Source organism: Schistocerca nitens, chromosome 2 (assembly GCF_023898315.1).
Source record: "Schistocerca nitens isolate TAMUIC-IGC-003100 chromosome 2, iqSchNite1.1, whole genome shotgun sequence".
NCBI lineage: Eukaryota > Metazoa > Arthropoda > Insecta > Orthoptera > Acrididae > Schistocerca > Schistocerca nitens.
In genome coordinates, this window is record NC_064615.1 from 911264919 (window position 1) to 911288232 (window position 23314).

Genomic DNA, 23314 nt, shown 5'->3' on the forward strand with positions numbered 1-23314 from the left:
GAGTCAGCACTGAATTTGTTCAATCAGGCCATTGTGCGCACAAATTCATGCAGCCCTCCGGATCAGAGTTGTAGAACGGTGGTAGGCTACCGTAGATTATCATAAGTAAGCGTAGACCTCGACGGTTTTCATAGTAGCTTTGGTCGGTTAATGTGCCCGTTAGAAAAGTTGCATACCTATTGGGCGTTAACCGATAACGCTCGCTTTCCGTGTGCATGCGATCAGTGCCTTAGTAGAGTCCCCAAGAAAACGGAAGCGGTGAACCGTCTAAAAACTGACTGAGGATGTGTAAAGAGCTGCTTAACCTATGGGAAAACTTTGCTACATAGTTATCCTCCTGTTTCTTACTTAAAAATAAGCAGTATTTACAGTAAATCTGGAACTGACAATGTTTAATTCAGATTTCTTTCGAAATGTGTTGATCTCTAACGTCAAACAGAGGGAAGATGTGGTAAAAATTTAAAAAACGCAGATATATCATATCGCGCTAGGATACGCCCTTTTATAAGAAAAAGGTAATATAATGAAAAAAGCGCAAAAGAATGCTGTATCAAACATCGCTTCAGTACTTCGTCGATCTTACATAAACCATGGTTCTGTTATTCATAAAGAAATTTCACATTTATCAATAACAGCAAAGTATTGCCTTTGATCATGATGGAGAACATTCTATTGAGCACAAAAGAACAATAATTATTTATATATAGCTTGCATTTCTGCATGTAAACTGTACTTCTGTCCAAAGTAATAAGTTTAGTTAAGTAAAAACACATATGTTACACGATCAACCAATTTATATTGCTTATAAAATGAAATTTTTTGTTCTGTAAGGATCTGAAATACAAAATGTACTAACACTAAACAATGTGCGGTTCTAATTACGTGCAAAACTAACAACCAAACAAACAAGAAAAACAAAGAGAAGTTGTCGCTCCTGGTTTCTCTCTTACACACTTATTTTTCTTTTCCTACCAATGCTGCCTATACTATTGGCAATCGTACAATTTACTACTCCATTTATGCACTACACCAAAAGCATCATACCTTAGATTTGCTATAGAGCAACTCCATGCCAGGTACAACAAGCGACAAATGCTCTCATTGCCTACATGATAGCGCACGAGAGTCCTCAGCTTTCAGCTCAGGTTCGTTCCACACTACCGTCCTATGACCAGTTTCTGCGTCCCTCACATGTTCGGTTTTAGGAACCTAAATGAAGAACATGTTTGGCGTCACTGTCTCTGGTGGGCCGTTTGAATCTGCTCATCTAACGGCCTGACTGACTGACTACAATGGAATTAAGTACGGAACGGAGCAACATATCGATATCCTTTTCTTAATAATTATTTCTCAGTAGAGAATACGCTGCAGCCCTATCACAAGCTCTTCAGATTGTTTCAGACCAGCCTGTGAAAGATGGTAGGGTTGGAAAAATTATAAAACTCAATATTGAGCGGAAGATATAAATTCTCATCAAATATAACAAAAAAAGAGTTAATAAATTCATATCTTCATTAATATAACACTAGGCATGTAAGTGATTTCTTAGCGTGAGAACATTACCTGCAAGGTATACTCATTCCATACACTGTAGCCAGGTGTAGAGGCATACAAACAGTACAAACATTATGTCTCAGCGAGACAGTGTGTGTAGATTTTATTGCATTTGCCGGACTCATAGAGAACCAAGACCTTGTTTAAATACACGGAGATCGGCATAGCTCAATGAAATGGTCATAGAATAAGCCTTCAGTCCTTTTTCCTGTTGTTTTGAATTTGACTACGGTGCAATATTTTCAGACAGAACAGTGGAATATTTGTTAAAACACTGAATGTGTTAATTAAACTTTAACAAAACAGCATATAATGGCTTCATTATTACAATCCAAAACGTAAGGTAAAAAGGATTATAGTCGTTCCTGAAGTTAATCAATCATCAGTAGACAGATAAGTGGAAGAGAATTGAATACTTGATGTAGCAGGCGAAGTACCTATGTATCATTTCTATCTCTAAGTCTCTTCTCGCTGATCTCGTAGAAGAAGACCGAAACACAACTAAAATATTATCACCGTCTCCACACTATATAGTAATTCTCTGACACGTACTGCAGAAAGTACTATCATGCATGATGTGTCCCATTTGGTGCAGCACTGCTGTTCCCATGAACACTTTTCTGTTCATTTGGTGCAGAAAATTCATTCTCCCCTAGTTACGTTTTTAAAATCAGAGAGATAATCAATAACTATAAACACTACTGGGAAATGCAGTTGGCTTCACTTCGTTTTTTGCAATTTTGTTCCCCTACCTGACTGCTGTTTCGCGTCTGGATTAAAATAGTGGTAATAGTAATAAAACCAGTTGAAAGTTTCTTGACACTGTGAAACTATTCTGAGAAACTCGTCTAGAATTTTCGTTTAGTCAACATGAAGGATGTCACCTATCTTATGTAAATCTTTCTCACTCGAGTATTTCCCTCATCCTTTTACAGGTGCTGCCCTTTTCTTATTCAAATAGTGTCAGATGCGTCATAGACTTTTCCACTTCATTGGTCCAATGTTAATTTGTGCACCAACTCCACGTAATCAGCTGTCATGTAAGCTTTGGACTCCCATTCAACTTGTCCCTCTTACACAAAACTGTAGCACTTTGCATTATGAAGTAGAAGATAACAAACACATCTTCACCATCTTGAGATAAATATCATCTGGCGACAAATTAAAAATAACAGAAGGATACGAAGACGCGGTTTTACAGTTTATTCATTCAACAAAATTACTAGAACACTACTACTTAAGTAAAAGCATATTCGTCGCAGAAAAGTTGACTCTTTCGTCACGTACTTTCACTACAAGTGCAACATAAATACCTCGTAATATTTCATAATGTGAATATAATTTTTGCGTCGATTGGAGAAATTTTTACTCTGTTGTTTCATGAGAGCTATTTTGGAAGTACATTTACCTTTTTCATGAGCTACACTACTTGAATATTGGCTAAAAAGAAACCGGCAACCCAATCAGTAGTTTCTCAGCTACTTGTACCAACCAAAAACTACGAATTTTTCTTCTTTAAAAAAAGCATAAGAATATGTAGAGATTGTTGGACCGCTGACTTTCAACATTCATATCCTTCGAAAACTCCTCAGTAATGAGAAACATTTAAGACATCCGTTTGCATCTTTACGTTTGTTTATTTGTTTATTTAAGGGATTACTTTTCACTGTGCATGAGGTACTGTTATGGTTAGTCAATGAGAGACACCGCACAGATTTAAGTGCAGCTGTGGAAGAAAAATGTGAAATTGTAATGGCGTGTAAAAGTTAAGGACGAAAGTAACTTGCGCCATGTGTCACGGCCAAGCAACATAGCTCGGTGAAATTTGGACTATACACAGAAAGAACTGTGCAGCATAGAACAAAGGAACTGAAATAAATTCGGAATGAGAGGAACAAAAAAGACACTTCCATTCCAAGACAATATTTACAACGAAGCCACCACGATCTGTGATGGGTCCCTGTACATTACAAAAAGCGTTTGTAGTCACCATGTACGACAATGCAAGCTCTGCATCGTGTTTCCATGCTGGGAACAAGGTTGGTAAGGACTTCTTACGGTATGACGTTGCATTCCTCCACCAGTGCAGTTGACAACTGCGGTTTGACAACTGCGGTTTGACATCTGCGGTTTGACAACTGCGGGGTGATCGTTGATGCAAGTTTACGTGCCACAGCAGTACGTCACCTGTCGCATTCAACACCTGCCTCATCAGATTAAAGTCGGGGGAACGGGCAGGTCAGTCTACCCGCCAAATATCATTTCGCGCCAAGAGCTTCTTCACCTGCGCTGTTGACGCAGTCGCGCATTGTCATCCACAAACATGAAGTCAGGACCGAATGCACTGGTGGAAAAATGCACACTGAGTAGGAATTCAGGGTAACGTTTACCGGTGAATGTACCGCGTTCAAAGATGTGGAGATCAATGCGTCCGTGAGATGCACAATAGCACTCCGACCATCAACAATATCGTGTTCAAATGTATTCAAATGTGTGAATTCTTAAGGGATTAAACTGCTTAGGTCATCAGTCCCTAGGCTTACACACTACTTAAACTAACTTAAATTAACCTATGCTAAGAACAACACACACACCCATGCCCGAGGGAGGACTCGAACCTCCTGCGGGAGGAGCAGAGCAAATATCGTGTTCGACAGCGGTCCTAGGTGACTTACATACCCTCATGTGGCAAGAGGTGGGAATACGTAATGCAATCAGGAACTGTTTCACATGTCTTATGATACCTGATGATGGTAAGAGCACTGAAACTTGGCTGTGAACTACAGACACGGAAGAAAAACGCAACGCCAAGAAGACGCTGTGCGACGTAGACGAAAGTCTACAGCTCAGAGATGATGTCCATTCCAGTTTCGGGCCAGTCGGGTTAGTAGCGCCACTACGACGGTGAAAATAAGTTTCTTTTGAATACACGCGGTAACCGCTGTGACCGTGTATTACCTTTGAGACTGCATGTGATGAGTTAATGTTAGTCAAGAACGCCTTGAAGACGACAAAGACGTCATTGTTGATTTGAAAGAGGCCGTGTAACAGGGCTACGAGAAGACGGGTGTTTCTTCTACGATACTGCAGAAAGACTTGGCAGTAATGTAGCCACTGTACAAGATTGCTGGCAGCGGTGGTCACGACAATGTACTGTCGCAAGAGACTGTGCTCCGGGCGGCTACGTGGCACTACCGTGAAAGAAGATCGTCGTGTTCAGTGTATGCCACTGGTGCATAGTACTATATTTGCAGTAGCAATTAGAACAGCAAGTGGCACCACAGTGACACAACGAACTGTTACAAACCGGTTACTTCAAGGACAGCTCAGAGCCAGGTACCCAGAAGTATCCATTCCACTGACCCCGCTAACATCAGTGGTTTAAGCCAGAGCTCATTGGCAGGGTAATATCTGCAGTGTTTTCCGATGAAAGCTGGTTCTGACTCGATGACAGACACGGCTGTGTGTTGGTTAGAAGGAGGCTAGTTGATGGCCTGGAACCAAGCTGCCTGCATCCTAGACATATTGGATCTACATCTGGTAGACTGGGATGCGATTTCGTATGGCAGCAGGAGCAGTCCCGTGGTTATCCCACACATTTGACTGCAAATATGTACGTCCATCTATTGATTCGATCTGTTGTGCTGCCATTAATGAACGACATTCCCAACAGGATAACGGTCGCCCACATACCGCTGTTGTAGCCCAACAACCTCTACAGAGGGTCAACATCTTGGCTAGACCCGCTCGATCACGAGATCTGTCTGCAAGCGAGCACATATGGGACATCATCGGATGAAAAATCCAGCTGTCATCCACAAACATCTGTAACCGTCCCTATGTTAGCGTAGTGTCCGCCCCCAGTAGGTGAGTGGTCAGCGCAACAGAATGTCAATCCTAAGGGCCCGGGTCGATTCCCGGCTGGGTCGGAGATTTTCTCTGCTCAGAGACTGGGTGTTGTGTTGTCCTAATCACCATCATCTCATTCCCATCGACGCGCAAGTCGCTAAAATGGCGTAAAATCGAAAGACTTGCACCCGGCGAACGGTCTACCCGCCGGGAGGCCCTAGTCACATGACATTTCCGTTTTATTGGCCTAGAGACTGCAATAGACATAGAACTCCATCCCATAAACTGACATCCGGCACCTGTTTGCATGCTAACATTCATCATTCGGCGCTTACTCCGGTTATTAATGTACCAGCATTTGACATTTGCAATGGCTTATCTTGAGTTTACATTATTCTGTGATCTTCCAGTGTTGATCACTTAAATATGTTATCTAGACAAATGTATTTCCACAATTTCATTTCTCTTCTTTAAATGTTTTTTGGTCTTGCAAATTTTTTGCATCAGCGTATGGAGATTTTAGAAAGAAGAAAGTTTCCTTTTTACACGCATTCGTAGAAGAGGTCGTCAGAGATGGTGCAGAAATTGCGATTCCGGAGTAGAAAAAAGGAAAGCGGCCGTGCCCTTGAATAAAACCAACCGGGAGTTTGCCTCAGACGATTCAGAAAAAGTACGGAAAATCTAAAACTGGATGGCCGGCGCCGGTTTGAGTCGCCGTCTTCCTGAATACGTACAAGCAACAAGTGCGAATAACACGGTATGAGCATGGAAGGAAATGGAAACCAACAACGTCATCGAGTAGCACAAGCATTACTCGCTACAGAGCCTAATTCGCAAGGAAAGAAGCAGAAACAGAAACGAGATACGTATGCATGAAAGGATTTCAGGATTTCTTTGTAAGTCTTTGATTCTCATCGAAACAAAATTTTCCTCCATTTATTGGTCTTCGTTGGCACTCGGAGGTGAAGCTACACTTCACTAAAACAAAAATTTGCGGGAACTCGGAAGCCCCTTTGGTGATATTTAATACTGACCTACAACAGTGTAAACTGTCGTCAGCTTTTCGACGTCACCACAGTTTTGACGGGTAATGTCGATGTCGTAATGCAGCGGCCTTTGCTCAAACCGCAGCTCGCTGACATCTCGTCTACTTTTGCGGATGAGAGCCGCCTGTAACAGACCACACAACTGATGAGTTTGTCTAGTGTGAAGGTAGTATTAGCGACAGAGGAATCTACACCCACCTTGGTAATCCAGTGGCCCGTAAGGTTGCGGAAGCTGCTCGCCCAGAGGCTAACACTGCTTGCAGAGGAAGACACACAGTCGTCTGCGAGGAGCTCTCGAGGCGATGCCATAATGAGAAGTGCCACCAGAAGCTGCCAAATGCATTCCCAGACCATACTGCCCTCTACAAAATGAGACAGACACACTTCGAAGTACCCCGGCACGATACAGAGGTCGATTCGAAAGCACAGTGCCTGACAAAATATTTGAAACATGGTCGAATGTCAATGTAACTGTATATGTACGCTCCATCGTCGAGTGTGTAAAATGTTGCACTTCAATGCAACACATTGAATGGTCACAAGAATGCATAAATGTTGTTCGTGCTGAGTGTTGTAACCAGCCTTGGTAGGGTACACACTGAGGTGACAAAATTCATGGGATACCACCTATTGCCCGACATAGTGCAGCAACTTGACGTGTCATGGAGTCAACAAATCTCAGGAAGCCATGCTGCCTTTACAGCCATCCATAATTGCCGGTGCAGGATTTTGTGCACGAACTGACGTTCTGACTATGTTCCATAAATGATATATGGGATTCATGTTGGGCGATCGGTGACATGGCGCATTGTCACCAGGAGAACTTTCATCACTGTTTGGTAACATCACATCGATGAATAGCTGAAAATGGTCTCCAAGTATCCGAACATCCAGAGAACCCAGACCATTCCATACAGACACAGCCCGTACGATTATCGAGCCACCTCCAGGCTTCACAAAGCCTTGTCGACAATTGGGGTCCATGGCTTTACTGAGCTGCGCGAGTTTCGAACCTTAAAACCAGCTCTTGCCAACTGAAATCGGGACTCATTTGACCAAGTCACGGCTTTCCCGTCGTCTAGGGTCAAATGATACGGCCACGATTCCTGGACAGATGCTGCAGGTGATGTCATGCTGTTAGAAAAGGCTCTCACTTCGGTCGTATGTTGCCATATAGCGTAAAAAAAAACGCCAGATTTCGCCGCATTGTCCACACGTCACCGTTCTCGGTCATTAATGAAGGCCGTCGGCCACTGCGTCGTCCGTGGTGAGTGGTAATGCCTGAAATTTGGCATTCTCGGCACACTTTTGACTCTGTGAATCGCGGAATTCTGAGTTCCGTAACGATTTCCGAAACTGGATGTACAATGCGTCTAGCTCCAACTGCCATTACGAATTCAGAGTCTGTTAACTCCCGTCGGGTGACCATAATCATAACTTTTTCACATGAATCATGTGGGTACAAACGACAGCTCCGCTAATGCACTGCCCTATTACACCATATCGCTGCCCTACGTCATTTGTCACCTTAGAGCACAAAGAGCGTGAGCAACGTCCGATGCTGCGTGAGCAGTTTGAAGGACACGGATATACTGCGTACTCCTGTGAGAACACGTTGTCTGCACCTGACTGAGTTTGAAAGCCGTGTCATCGTGGGTCTCAGCTATATCGGCTGGTCGAATCGTGCGATATTCTGATTGCGGCGACACACGCTTGTGACAGTGACGCGATATTGGACTCCATGACATTGTGAGGTCAAGCATAATCGTCGTCAAGGTTCTTTTCGAACACGTCTGACAACCCGAATGGAGGATCACCATATTCTGTACATAGCACATCCGCGCGTCCCTTCCGAGAACGTGTAATGGTCTCCCTGCAGTAAACTGTATCCTTCCCAAACGTTGGTTGGACACTGGCGGCAGCCGAAACAGGGAATTATCGTCCCGTGCGTAGACTGCCATTAACATCACAACACATGTGGCTGCGTCTGGAGTGATATGCTGGCGGAGAAGCGCGGACTGCTGATGGATGGCGATGTAGTGTGTTACCAATGAATCGAGCTTCTGCACGACCATCGCTGGCGAGTATTGCGGCGAGCTGAGGAGAAATTCAGTTCTTGCAGTGTTTTAGAGAGACGTCATGGTGTGGAAACCATCGAGTTTGGCTGCAGGATACGGCTTGACTTCATGTTACGGTCGGCTATAGCTGTGGGAACTCTGATGGCACAATTGTACCTCATGGACACCTTGAGTCTTCATGTATTACCTCTCATGCTACGGTAATGTGGCGCCATTTATCAACAGGGCAATATTGCGTGATCTTGCACTTCCATGTCTCCAATAGACCATGTCTGGGACCAGCTTAGATGTCCATTCCCCTCAGCTGATACGTCCATTCCGTCCCATGACCAGTATGCAGAATATTAAGGACCAGTTTCATCACTTGTGGGACAGCTATCTTTGGGAGACGACACAATGGCTTTACGAGACCCTTTCTAGACGAATAATAGCATGCATCTAAGCCAGAGAGGGTGTGACATCATACTGGTAACAAAGCTCGTAATGCCAAGTTTTTGCTCGACTTTGTATTGACTGAAATAATCGCACACGTCCTTTCACGCCGGGGGGGGGGGGGAGGGGGGGGGGTGAAGGATACTTCGCGTCCAAGTAGTGAAAATGCCGTAACCTAGTCTTGTAGTTGATATTTGCTATTTTTTATGATTTCTTATATCAGATTCGGTAACTGTTTCAAATTTGTCAGTAAAACTCAATCCAAAAATTTAAGTTTTAGTAGTGAATCTGACTTTTCACAAGAAAAGTCATATTCATATTTTCAACTTCAGGAGCCTTCTTAGACATTTGCAGGGTATTCGCAAATTTCCGTTACAGGCTTCTAGGATTTGCAAAGAGGAGTGAGTTACATATTTTGAATGAGAGCCTGGTATCTTCAGTTTCTAGCGGAGCGTCCAGAACTAGTGCCAGCAGATCTTCCTCTGCCTCTACAGAAGTATCGTAAACAAAACTTTGCACACGACGTTAAGTGACATCGCGTCGTCTTCTGACGTAGTGGACATGAACCTGTCTACCCCGTTGCATACCAGGGCAAGCAACTCTGAGACTTTCCTCTTTACCTCAGCTGTCGTGGACGCGTTACACATCTGAACCTAAACCATCGTAGAACGATAACGGAACTTTTCCGGGCATGGATTCATGTTCAAAATATTATATACTCATTCCCTTCTACAAGCCCTAGAACTCTGTAACGGGGAAAACACGCCGTATACAACTTTGAAAAATATTCTGCGAATGAATCTGAATAAAAATCAGTGAAATTTGTATTTTTCTAAATTTTTATGTGGCTGTTCACAAAGCGCCCCTCAACTCGGTGTAAACACTGTGCAAAACGCGCTGGTGTTGCTATCACTGTACTGAAAGATATTGTCGTGTTCTGTACCCTACTTATAGAAATACATTTAATGAGTTTGGCTCTTTAGGTTTATTTGGTGCTGGGTACAAAGTAGCCCCTACCCTTCCGTTGGTATTAAGCGTTATGGAAAATGCGTTGGAATTTCCACGGTTAAGATGCGTAGGAAGATTGAGATGTCAGAATCGCGTGACGCTAAGTTAATTTAAGAGGAACTCAAGTATATGATGCACGTAAAGGAGCAGAAATTTGTTAGTACGTTTCGGAAGGAAGCATACGGGTATTAACATTCGTTTGTATAAGGGAACAACTGAAACACCAGATCTGAATTGCTGGATGAGTGTCTGAAATTTCTTCTTTCGAACGAGTGTCCATCGCTTATACCCTGGCAGCATTTTAAGCGCAGTTCTGTCCCCAAAATATGTAAGCAAATTTATTACACAGTCTCTTCTCGTGAATGATTTTGTAGTTCTCTAACTTTTATCCATTCTTACGTCACAATGCATTAGGAAGTAGACTTTAAGAAAGGACGGTAGAACGGGCAGGAAAGGCTGACTATAGGTTAAGCTCAAAAACACGAGTAAAATAAACGTTAAAAATTCATTTGCGTTTTTAAGCCACTAGAGTTAGACATGTTGGCAGAATTTGTATCAAATCTTTATCAAAAATTTATCTTTTTACCACACACGAAGGCAAAAGACTTTGTGTATAAAATTATTCAAACGGTGTATGTCTCCCGTAATTTAGAATGCAATCGTTACGATAGGTTTGTTTATGGATCTATATAGCCCTTCCATCACAGGGTGCTAGGCTACGGTTACCTTGGGGAACTTGAATACAAGTAAGTGTTTTCCCGATCGGCAGAACCTCTCCTCGTTTACACTACCAAAAATGACTCGAAAGGCATATGTCCTGCGGATACACGTTACGCTAAGGTTACAAATATCTTGCGAAACCTCCTAATATCGCGTCTGACTTCTTCTTACCCGGCATAGTGCTGAAACATGACGTCGTATCGACTCAACAAGTGTTTGGAAGTCCGCTGCAGAAAAAATATGGAGCCACGCTGACTTTACAGTCGTCAATAACTGAGAAAGTGTTCCATTGCAGGATTTTGTGCACGAACTGACCTCTCGATTATGTGTCATGTCGGGAGATCTGGGTGGCAAAATAATAGGCTCGGATTACCCAGAATGTTCTTCAAACCAATAGCGAACAACTGTGGCCTGGTGATGTAGCGCGATATTATCCATGAAAATTTCATCGTTGTTTGGGAATATTAAGTTGATGAATGGCTGATAAGAGTCTCCAAGTAGCCGAATAGTCAATGATCTATTCAGTTGGATCAGAGGACCCAGTCCATTCCACGTGAAAATTGCCCTTAGCAATATGTAGCCACCGCCAACGTACGTAGTGCCTTGCTGAAAACTTTGGTCCATGGCTTCGTCGGGCCTGTACCACATACTCCCTTACCAACCAAATAGGGACTCACCTGACCAGACCACGGGTTTCCCTTTATCTAGGATCCAAAGGCACTAGAGAGGCAATTCTGACATTGCCGCTGATAAAGTGGCAAGGCTGAAGAAAAATCAAGACACTTTCATAGGATGTGTCGATCTGGTAAAAGCATTGGACAATGTAAAATCGTGTAATATGTTGGAAATTCTGAGGGAAATATGGGTAAGCTACAGGGTGAGACGGGTAGTATACAATATGTACAAGTGCGAAAGGCAATGATAAGAGTGGACGACCAGGAACGAAGAGCTCGGATTAAAAAGGGTGTAAGACAGGGGTGTAGTCTTTCGCCCCCAGTGTTCAATCTGTACATCGAAGAAGCAATGATGACAACAGAAGAAAGTTTCAGGAATGGAAGAGAATTCAAGGTGAAAAGATATCAAAAATATGCTGATGACATTGCTATTCAGAGTGAAAGTGAAGAAGAATTACAAGATCTCCCGAATGGAATGAACGATCTAATGAGTACAAAATATGAACTAAGAGTAAATCTAAGAAAGGCGGAAGAAATGAGAAGTAGTAGAAATGAGAACAGCGAGACACTTAACATTAGGATCGATAGTCACGAAGAAGGTGAAGTTACGGAATTCTGCTACCTAGGCAGCAAAATAACCAATGATGGACGGAACAAGATACGTTAAACCTTGGTTTTCCTAGTTTTCCATTGCTGCTTGTATTATTTAAGGATTTTGTTGTTGTGGTCTTCAGTCCTGAGATTGGTTTGATGCAGCTCTCCATGCTACTCTATCCTGTGCAAGCTTCTTCATCTCCCAGTACTTACTGCAACCTACATCCTTCTGAATCTGCTTAGTGTATTCATCTCTTGGTCTCCCTCTACGATTTTTACCCTCCACGCTGCCCTCCAATACTAAATTGGTGATCCCTTGATGCCTCAGAACATGTCCTACCAACCGATCCCTTCTTCTAGTCAAGTTGTGCCACAAACTTCTCTTCTCCCCAATCCTGTTCAATACCTCCTCATTAGTTATATGATCTACCCATCTAATCTTCAGCATTCTTCTGCAGCACCACATTTCGAAAGCTTCTATTCTCTTCTTGTCCAAACTAGTTATCGTCCATGTTTCACTTCCATACATGGCTACACTCCAAACAAATACTTTCAGAAACGACTTCCTGACACTTAAATCTATACGCGATATTAACAAATTTCTCTTCTTCAGAAACGCTTTCCTTGCCATTGCCAGTCTACATTTTATATCCTCACTACTTCGACCATCATTACTTATTTTGCTCCCCAAATAGCAAAACTCCTGTACTACTTTAAGTGTCTCATTTCCTAATCTAATTCCCTCAGCATCACCCGACTTAATTCGACTACATTCCATTATCCTCGTTTTGCTTTTGCTGATGTTCATCTTATATCCTGCTTTCAAGACACTATGCATTCCGTTCAACTGCTCTTCTAAGTCCTTTGTTGTCTCTGACAGAATTACAATGTCATCGGCGAACCTTAAGGTTTTTATTTCTTCTCCATGGATTTTAATACCTACTCCGAATTTTTCTTTTCTTTCCTTCACTGCTTGCTCAATATACAGATTTAATAATATCGGGGAGAGGCTACAACCTTGTCTCACTCCCTTCCCAACCACTGCTTCCCTTTCATGTCCCTCGACTCTTATAACTGCCATCTGGTTTCTGTACAAATTGTAAATAGCCTTTCTCTCCCTGTGTTTTACCCCTGCCACCTTCAGAATTTGAAAGAGAGTATTCCAGTCAACATTGTCAAAAGCTTTCTCTAAGTCTACAAATGCTAGATACGTAGGTTTGACTTTCCATAATCTAGCTTCTAAGATAAGTCGTAGGTTCAGTATTGCCTCACGTGTTCCAATATTTCTACGGAATCCAAACTGATCTTCCCCGAGGTCGGCTTCTACGTTTTTCCATTCGTCTGTAAAGAATTCACGTTAGTATTTTGCATCCTTGACTTATTAAACTGATTGTTCGGTAATTTTTACGTCTCTCAGCACCTGCTTTCTTTGGGATTGGAATTATTATATTCTTCTTGACGTCTGAGGGTATATCGCCTGTCACATACATCTTGCTCACCAGACGGTAGAGTTTTGTCAGGACTGGCTCTCCCAAGGCCGTCAGTAGTTCGACTGGAATGTTGTCTACTCCCGGGGCCTTGTTTCGACTCAGGTCTTTCAGTGCTCTGTCAAACACTTCACGCAGTATCATATCTCTCATCTTCATCTACGTCCTCTTCCATATCCATAATATTGTCCTCAAGTACATCACCCTTGTATAGACCCTCTATATACTCCTTCCACCTTTCTGCTTTCCCTTCTTTGCTTAGAACTGGGTTTCCATCTGAGCTCTTGATATTCATACAAGTGATTCTCTTTTCTCCAAAGGTCTCTTTAATTTTTCTGTATGGAGTATCTATATTACCCCTAGTGATATGTGCCTCTACATCCTTACATTTGTCCTCTAGCCATCCCTGCTTGGCCATTTTCCACTTTCTGTCGATTTTTGAGACGTTTGTATTCCTTTTTGCCTGCTTCATTTACTGCTTTTTTATATTTTCTCCTTTCATCAATTAATTTCAATATTTCTTCTGTTACCCAAGGATTTCTACTAGCCCTCGTCTTTTTACCTACTTGATCCTCTACTGCCTTCACTACTTCATCCCTCAAAGCTACCCATTCTTCTTCTACTGTATTTCTTCCCCCATTCCTGTGAATTGTTCCCTTATGCTCTCCCTGAAACTCTGTAACACCTCTGGTTTAGTCAGTTTATCCACGTCCCATCTCCTTAAATTCCCACCTTTTTGCAGTTTCTTCAGTTTTAATCTACAGTTCATAACAAATAGATTGTAGTCAGAGTCCATATCTGCCCCTGGAAATGTCTTACAATTTTAAACCTGGTTCCTAAATCTCTGTCTTACCATTATATATTCTATCTGAAACCTTCTAGTATCTCCAGGCTTCTTCCATGTATACAACCTTCTTTTATGATTCTTGAACCAAGTGTTAGCTATGATTAAGTTGTGCTCTGTGCAAAATTCTGCCAGGTGGCTTCTTCTTTCATTTCTTAGCCCAAATCCGTATTCACCTACTAAGTTTCCTTCGTTTTCCTACTATCGAATTCCAGTCACCTATGACAATTAAATTTTCGTCTCCCTTCACTATCTGAATAATTGTCTTTATTTCATTATATATTTCTTCAATTTCTTCGTCATCCGCAGAGCTAGTTGGCATATAAACTTGTGCTACTGTAGTGGGCGTGGGCTTCGTGTCTGTCTTGGCCACAAGATAGGTTGCTGATATGATTTTCGGTTGCCTAAGCAGATGGGGCTTTTGGAACCAGACTGCCTTTATGTCTATCACTTCCATCTCACATCAAAGTTATCATTGTTGTTACGGATGCTAAACTGTGTGGAACAGCCTTATGTTGTCATATTACTGTTAGTGACCCGAAAAGTACAGTAGCAAAGCGAAAGCTGAAAATTTGTAATATGTAATCGAATATTTTTCACCCAGAACAAGGTAAAAAACGTTGCTACAATTTAATTTCTAATATGAGAGATGTAAATGTATATACTAGGGATATAGAACTTGAATTCAAATCGCTCTTGTTCTAGAAGGCTCCAGTGACCAATGGGGCTCGTATAGTAATCCACAGCGAGTTTGCAGCACAATTAACGTGGCTGTTGATCATAATTTACAAATGATCACTTTAGCAAAGAAGGATGTCTCATCTATATGAAAGGCACAATATACGGCTCTCCGCAGCAGAATAATGGAATATACTGTTGTATTAAAAACAACTTTACGTACCCAAAATTACTTGCACTATGTAAATGTACACAGACTCGGGAAAATAGTGAACTAACGAGGAAAATACAGCAAATGCCATCAGCCGATTTCGCAAAAACGCTACTCAGTGCAAGAGGGGTCAAGATAAGCGTGTCTCGGCTTATCCTTAGGTACTCAAGCGTTTCTGAGAAAACGACGGTCAAAGTTGGCGACGTAATTTTTGTTTTTCATTTATCTAATCAAGTCAGTAGATGTGTACTACATAAATGTTTTCAAATCTACATTGCAATTACGTTGCCCTTATGCATCTACTAATTGTATTTAAAAATGACCAATAAATGAATGAGAACATTATTTGAAATTGTTTTCGGTGAGATTCCTGTAGTGAATCTTGGCTCACAATTGTTTGCAAGCGCCAGTTCTCCATAAGGCGATCCGTTATGTATGGTTTGTGACCATATTATTGACAATGTGCGAAATCTTCAGCAATATTAACAACGTTTCCTCCCCGAATGAGGTCCATACGATGGAATATCGCTGCGGCAAACCTGCCGTCGTACGCTGGTCGACGTGTTAGGAATTTCTCTGTCTCGATTGCTTCTACGAGTGGCATCATCCACGGGAATGAATCAATTATTCCTCAGAAATAAAGATAAAAACAGAATAGGACTGCTAGAATTAATATAAGAATTGACATTAAAATGAAATATAAGAATGTGAAAATTTAAAAAGACTGTGACGCTGAAAATAACATACACACAAATAAGATATAATAAATGTATGTATGACACTTATCGTAAAACGATGTTGTAATTTTACAATTTATATAGCGCCCCTGTATCCCCCAATTCGATAAGAGACATCCGTCTAGTAAATTCTACACGTATACGTAGATTAATGAGAAAATAAATAAATAAAGGATACAAAATAAAACAAAAAAGTAATTGGTTTGCGAACACAGGGCGCAATACTGAGCGTCCACGACCCTACCCACTGCACCAACATTCCAGCTGAATACTTCGTGTCGTAGAAGTCGTCTGTATCACGTCGAAAACAATGACCGTCGTTTCCTCAAACACATCGACAATCTACGTCATGTCCAATATCGTTACGAAAAGGGTCCCAAGATCAATAAAACTACTACAACTACTTTTTAATCTCACAGCGTATTATGTTACAGCAAATCTCGTAGATTTCACGATTTACGTTCTTGTATATAGTATTCAAAACATAAAGAAATGTGAAATCACGTCTGAGATCTTTCATTGAGACTAATGTGAAATTTCACAAGTACAGATATCCTAAAAATAATTGTAATAGAATATCAATAGACGGATAAATTTACGAAAATTGTTTGAGGTTTATGCCGTAACTGCGTTCGTGTTTGTTGGATAAATGTCACGTTGGATTAGCAGAGGTCAGTGCATATGCTCATAGGCTTGTTTGCTTAACAGGAGAGCTAGTTCACAGTGGCATATATTCCCATAGACGTCGACAAAAATCAGAGAAGCGCACTTTTTAATCTCATACATGTTATTCTGTAATTTGATAAAGGTGCCACCTCTGCATAACACTGGGGAATACTGTTACACCGAGCGAGGTGGCGCAGTGGTTAGCACACTGGACTCGCATTCGGGAGGACGACGGTTCAATCCCGTCTCCAGCCATCCTGATTTAGGTTTTCCGTGATTTCCCTAAATCGTTTCAGGCAAATTCCGGGATGGTTCCTTTGAAAGGGCACGGCCGATTTCCTTCCCCATCCTTCCCTAACCCGAGCTTGCGCTCCGTCTCTAATGACCTCGTTGTCGACGGGACGTTAAACAACACTAACCTAACCTAACCCTACTGTTAAAGTAATTTTGTCCTGCAAGCATAAGCGAGAGAACGGGTCAAAGTAACTTATGGTAGTTGCGCGACGCTCTGGCCATATACCTGCAGCATAAATTAGAGCGCTATTGAAAATCCTTAATTTTGTGTCAGAAGATTTAGTTTTCAATTCTTCGTAGTGTAAATTGTTAGTGAAGATATAATGTATTCCGTACGTTGGGCAATATTAATTATTTTCATAGTATAAACACCATCCATTGCGAATTTGATTATTGTACTGAATCTGTGTAGTACAGGTATAACCATTTCTTTCTAAGTCTGTTCATGAAACCACAGATTTTGGCAGAGGGGCTACTTTTACTTTGTCAGAGAAGCGGTCAGTGTGCGTTAGACGATCTGGCTATGTACTTGCCTAGTGAAGAGCGAAGGCTGGACTGCCTTGTAGCGGAGTCAGCATTATTTGAAAAGCATTTTGTATTAATTTACTCTGAGGAAAAATCTCGTGGAACTGAGTTGATATTAATGTGAGAATGACAGAAGGGAAGTTTTCTAAAGTAATCTAGCTTTTTTATATATTCGTAACCGTGTAGTGTTTATTGTTAGAAAATTGTGTACGGATAAAATTTACGGTAAGAAGCTTTATAGTGCAGAACGTGGATTTGTCTTATAATTGAAATAAATGTCAAGGAAAGTAAGTTTACACAGGAAAATTATTGAGAAAAATTTTTGATAACTTGTCTAGTTGTGAGAAATTTATGAAAGAGTGTATTGTTGGTAAGGAAGCATAGTTATACTTGAAATCTTCGTTTTCATTTAAGAGTCGTTAAGTATAGTTTCTCATTTTTCATCTTTAGCTTTATGAATGTGCTTTGGATACTCACATTGCACATCGAGAGTTTTGTGCTGAGGAAGTATTTTTATGAAAAGAGATAAGATACTGTCTTGTACTGCACTTCGCAAGCACTGCAAATGAAATTTGATGTTTGACAGTTTCTTCATTTTCCTAAAAGTGAGAGGTAGCAGAACAGATGAACGTACCGTGGGGACAGATAGCCAAGATATTTAATTTCAAAATTCATGTCGACTGTATGGTACAGTGATTCTGGGAAAGTATTTGTGAAAATACAAGTTCAGATATTTCATATGAGTAAAAGATATCAGAAAAGTGCTGACGTGTAAGTTATCAGGCTGTTTACCAAAAAATCAGATGTCTTAATTTATACGTACATTTTTCTTTAATTAAAATAACAATTCTGGTATAGTGATTGTTTACAAGTGATTACCTATATTTAAGTTCACAATTTTAATCTGAATCATTTTGTTTTGCAGTCAGACAGTGTACGTAAATATTTTTGAAAACGGACTGCTCTCTCGCAGGCGAATTGTGTGATGTACTGGGTAGCCTGGATTTCACATCGTATAGCATGAGCTCCATACACTTCCGTTGAAAATTTAATTTTCACATAGTTCATTTGCCCTGCACTGAGATTTACGTATTTTAGAATGAAATGAAGTTTTACCAATTTCTCAGACATCATCCAGACTAAAAAACGACTTTAGAAGTAGATTGGTTTACACAATCGCTTTAAAGTTCGTCGCGTTTTCCTGTACAACTGGTCGAGCCTCGTTTGAAGCGCATTTTCATCCGTAAAGGAAGATTGTTTCAAGTATTAATTATGCGCGTGAGAAAATCTGTAGTAAAACCGTCAAGAACTTTTCGAGATTTTTGGTGAGAATGTTTACCCTTTATACGTTACATATGTGTATTAAAAATAGGTGTACCACACGTATTCCATTCCAATATTGTGTCAAAATTTCAAGTCAATCGACTGACTACTTTTCGAGTTTTACGAGCGCAAACATACCCGAGCTGAATTTTCGTATATGAAGATACCAGATTTCGTATAAGTGTAAATAACATTAGGATCAAAATTGCACATGGTAGTAGATCACACTGTAATTAGAAAGTACTCTGAAAACTGGCATCATATTCTATTGAAACAAACACTTCGATTTCTTCTGTTTCAGGGCTTGATAAAGTTTTAGTGTGTAACAGTACTGCCATTTCACAAAGCTGACTTTTACTTACGATGACGAGGATCGGTGACGGTGTCTCCTACAGAACAGAGACGACTGGCTATCTCCATATTTAAGTGTTGGACTAATCGCTATGACCTCACCATAGGTCAGTTCCATTTCCTTTCGAGGAAGAGCTGCGTACACGGAAAAATACAAATAAACACAGATAAGGATAACGACGATAAACGAGATTCTTGATGGTCCAGAATTATTTTTATTTTTTTAGTGACTGAAAGAGTAATCTTACTACCAATAATTAGTCTGTCTGGTACACGCCTGGTGAACATAGTACTGTTACATCAAACATGAGAACAGAGTAGAGCTCCATCTGCGGAATCATCCGCCTACGTTCCTGTCACATAAGCGTTACTACCTCACGGTGTACATATTTATACTTAGGGGTCCATGCCTTGGAGTCAATTCTTTGACTTTTACTTCAAATGGTTGAAATGGCTCAAAGCACTATGCGACCTAACATCTGAGGTCATCAGTACCCTAGGCTTAGAACTACTTAAACCGAACTAACCTAAGGACATCACACACATCCATACCCGAGGCAGGATTCGAACTTGCGACCGTAGCAGCAGCGTGGTTGCAGACTGAAGCGTCTAGAACCGCTCGGCCACAGCGGACGGCTGACTTTCACTGGCATATTAGTTAGACGCAAAGTAGTTTACTTGACGTTAGGTTGTTCTGAAAGTGAAAAAAGGGTTTCACGTTTTTCTATAAATGCTTTAGTTACTTTCTTCCTTTCGTGGACTCAAAGTGTTTCACTCGCAATTCTGAGATGAAATTATTTGCTGGCCGGCCGCTGTGGCCGAGCGGTTCTAGGCCGTTCAGTCTGGAACCGAGCTGCTGCTACGGTCGCAGGTTCGAATCCTGCCTCGGGCACGGATGTGTGTGATGTCCTTAGGTTAGGTAGGTTTAAGTAGTTCTAAGTTCTAGGGGACTGATGACCTCAGATGTTAAGTCCCATAGTGCTTAGAGCCATTTGAACCAATTTGAACCAATTATTTTCTCAATCGGTCACTCACGAATGTTGAAGTAGCCAATAGAAAATAAAGAAGTATGAACAATTTGCCAGAAAAGAGATCGTTGCGCCTTTTAGCTCACATTATCACACAGTATATTTTTACGTGAAACGTAGCAATGCAATTTGACCTCACAGTCCGCTCAAAATATGACGAGAATATGTTTATGCACTGTTGGTCGATATTCATATTCTGTAAGTTTTTAATTCTCGTCATGTTTTAAGGGATTACGAGGCCAATATAGTAATAAATTCCACAGTGTTGGATTCGGAAGCGCTACATTGTTTCAACCAGTATGCGAGTAGATACCTATTGTAATTAACAGACTTAACATTAATAGGGGCCTGATTAATTTTCTTCTATTTTTGAATAATAGAATGATTAAGAAATGACTGATGATTAGTTTAAATGGTTTTAACAAAAAACTCTGCAACATAATTTCGAGACACATATTCTCTCCACAAGTCCACACTAATACACTCTAACCACTAGATTAAAGTGAGTTCATTGATATGATGGAATTAAACCGCAAGCTGCAGCATGGCAATCCCGTAACGTTAACTTATTTGAAATACTGATATGCAAATGTAATGAAGAAAAATCATGATGTAGCTGCATAAGGCAACGTTTTTGGTGAAAATGTGAACGGATTCCATTCCTGCAGTACTGCTTTGGATGGTCTGCAAAATAATCTTCGGTACCCATACCTTTTTCACTCGTTTACATGTGGAAAGGTGCAAGTGGTTTTGCTGAAAGAAATAACTGTTCCAATATCTATACCTCAAATTTATCATACTCTGCACAACAAAATCACTCTTTCGGAACGACATTATTATTTTCCATTGCATCACATAAGTTTAAAGTTCTTCTCGAAGGTGCCTACAACTTCCCTTTGTGTCCGCCCAAAAGCGTGACGGCCTGCGACGTCACCTTTTGGCTTGGCAGTGTTTCAAACAGGAGAGTATCGACACAAGCGAAGAAGACTCACAGCTCAGATGTTCATGTGGGCAGTAAGGTGAATTAATGGTCTCACATTGGCACCAGATTTCACCACATTTCTGTCCAATGTCACTGTGGCCATGTCACATGATGAGAAAGTCGTGATCGAATCAAGTCACCCAGCGCTGAAATCACGTGGTTCCTTATGGGTGGCCGAGGAAAACATTTCAGACACAAAAAGGGCGCTAGGGCTGGCATAAAGGGCGCCAATAAAACCAAACCTTTCTCTGGGGAATTGATTCCCGCATACTTCGAGGCTGAAAACGGCAGTCTGCAGTGCGATGAGCACCAGGAACATGTTATTGACGATTTTTAACGCTGCTGACATTTTAATCTTTCTCTAACATCATCGGGGTCTACGCCCCTGTGTAATGTAATCGCATCTCTTTGGAGGCCAGGACTGAACCACAAGAGGAGTCTAACCGCATCACCAGGTGGAAGAGCAAGCTACCACCTGATATCCCTATAAAGGAAGAGCTAGCTCCAGGAAATGACTTTGCCTACCCGATTTGGAGATCACTCAATCGTCTTAGGATGGGCGTTCCTTTTTTTCAAGACCAACAAGCGAAAATGGGGCATTCTTCCAGCTGATGGAGATACCTCCTGCAAGACCCGGCCCACCTCCTAATTTGTCCTCAACTTGAACAACCCTACACAACACAGGACCTGATCGAGGGTAACATCAAGGCCATCTGAGTTGCTACCTTCTGAAAAGGCTGACAGGACACGGAAATATATGAATGAATTTTCTCTTTGGAGTGCAGCGCGTCCGCAATTTTTTCCTCTCGGTTACAGGTCAGAACCACTACGGACAGTTTAAAACCATCTGCTGAAATTTGAGCGTGATCCGAAGCAGCAAAGGGTACTTACATTTTTTGCCTTCCTGCTTTCCGCCCTCCTATGTCGCTGGATCACGCTGGAGTGCAACATTAATTTGTGTGTGAATAAAATGGGAAACGGTCCCTTTGGGACGCCCCAGTTCGGCAACAATCCTGGTACCATGCTTGCAACTTTGTCTAGCAGGTTAGAAATGTGCCCGTCAGAAACTCTTGACACCAATTCAGTTGGCGGCTTTTTCCAGCGCTTAAGGGTAGGCAAATCACACGCAAGGGGTGTCGAATGCGTTGCCTAACCCTCAGGTGCTAGGGCAATAACCAGGCTGACTTGTTAAAAAAAAAAAAATATCTTACTATACATTTCTAAAGCGCGGCCCAAAGTTGCGTGGGTGGCACCGAAGAAGTTTCCGAATTTTGGGATAGGGGAGTCTGAACCTAGGGGGACATTTTTGCCGTTTTATTGAGGCACGTTTAATGTTGCACTCGCATGTGATCATGCCACAGGGAGACGGAAAGCAGAAGGGTTGAAAAAGCCAAAGTACCCTTTCCTACTTTGGATCACGCTCAAATTTATTTGAATGGTTTTCAGTGCTCCCTAGTGGTTCTAACTTCTACATGAGAACTAAAACTGCTGTCGCGCTGCACCGCAAAGGGAAGCAATCACGTTCAATAGAAATACAAGCTCGCAATGTCCTTAGAGCGGTCTTATTGGCGCCATTTATGCCACCCCGTGTGGCTTTTCGTGTCGATTGTGAGCTGCGGTGTGTCTGAAATGGGGGCTGTGATGAGCTTTACGTCATGTGACACGCTCATGGTGGCGATGGGCAGAATTGTGGTTAGATTTGGCGACAGTGCGACTATATTAAACCCTCTTACAGCTCGCATGAAATTTCGATTTGTGGCCTTGTTTTCACTTGTCTGGACACCTTGGGATCCGAAGTGTCGCATGGCCCAAGGGTGATAACGCTGGGCGCCATGCTCTTGCAACATTCCAGAGGAAGGTTGGAGGCGCCTCTGAGCCAAATTTCAGGTATATGCGTCGCGCAGTGTGGCGTTGTTGTTGTTGTTGTGGTCTTCAGTCCAGAGACTGGTTTGATACAGCTAGCTCTCCATGCTACTCTATCCTGTGCAAGCTTCTTCGTCTCCCAGTGCCTACTGCAACCTACGTCCTTCTGAATCTGTTTAGTATATTCATCTCTTGGTCTCCCTCTACGATTTTTACCCTCCACGCTGCCCTCCAATACAAAATTGGTGATCCCTTGGTGCCTCAGAATATGCCCTACCAACCGATCCCTTCTTCTAGTCAAGTTCTGCCACAAATTTCTTTTCTCTCCAACTCTATTCACTACCTCCTCATTAGTTATGTGATCTACCCA

General features: G+C 41.7%; 1 protein-coding gene across 1 annotated transcript in view; it reads right to left on the reverse strand.

Annotated features, from left to right (window-relative positions):
• LOC126237223 (hemolymph lipopolysaccharide-binding protein-like) overlaps positions 1-19155 on the reverse strand; it is a 38655-nt gene extending 19500 nt beyond the window's left edge. The window contains exons 1-3 of the mRNA XM_049947110.1: positions 19083-19155; positions 6648-6811; positions 6438-6573 (exon numbers count right to left, since the gene is read on the reverse strand). Coding sequence (XP_049803067.1) covers positions 6438-6573; positions 6648-6811; positions 19083-19140 — 358 coding nt within the window. The 5' untranslated portion in view covers positions 19141-19155. The remainder of the gene's footprint in view (positions 1-6437; positions 6574-6647; positions 6812-19082) is intronic.
• Between the last annotated feature and the right edge of the window lie 4159 nt (positions 19156-23314).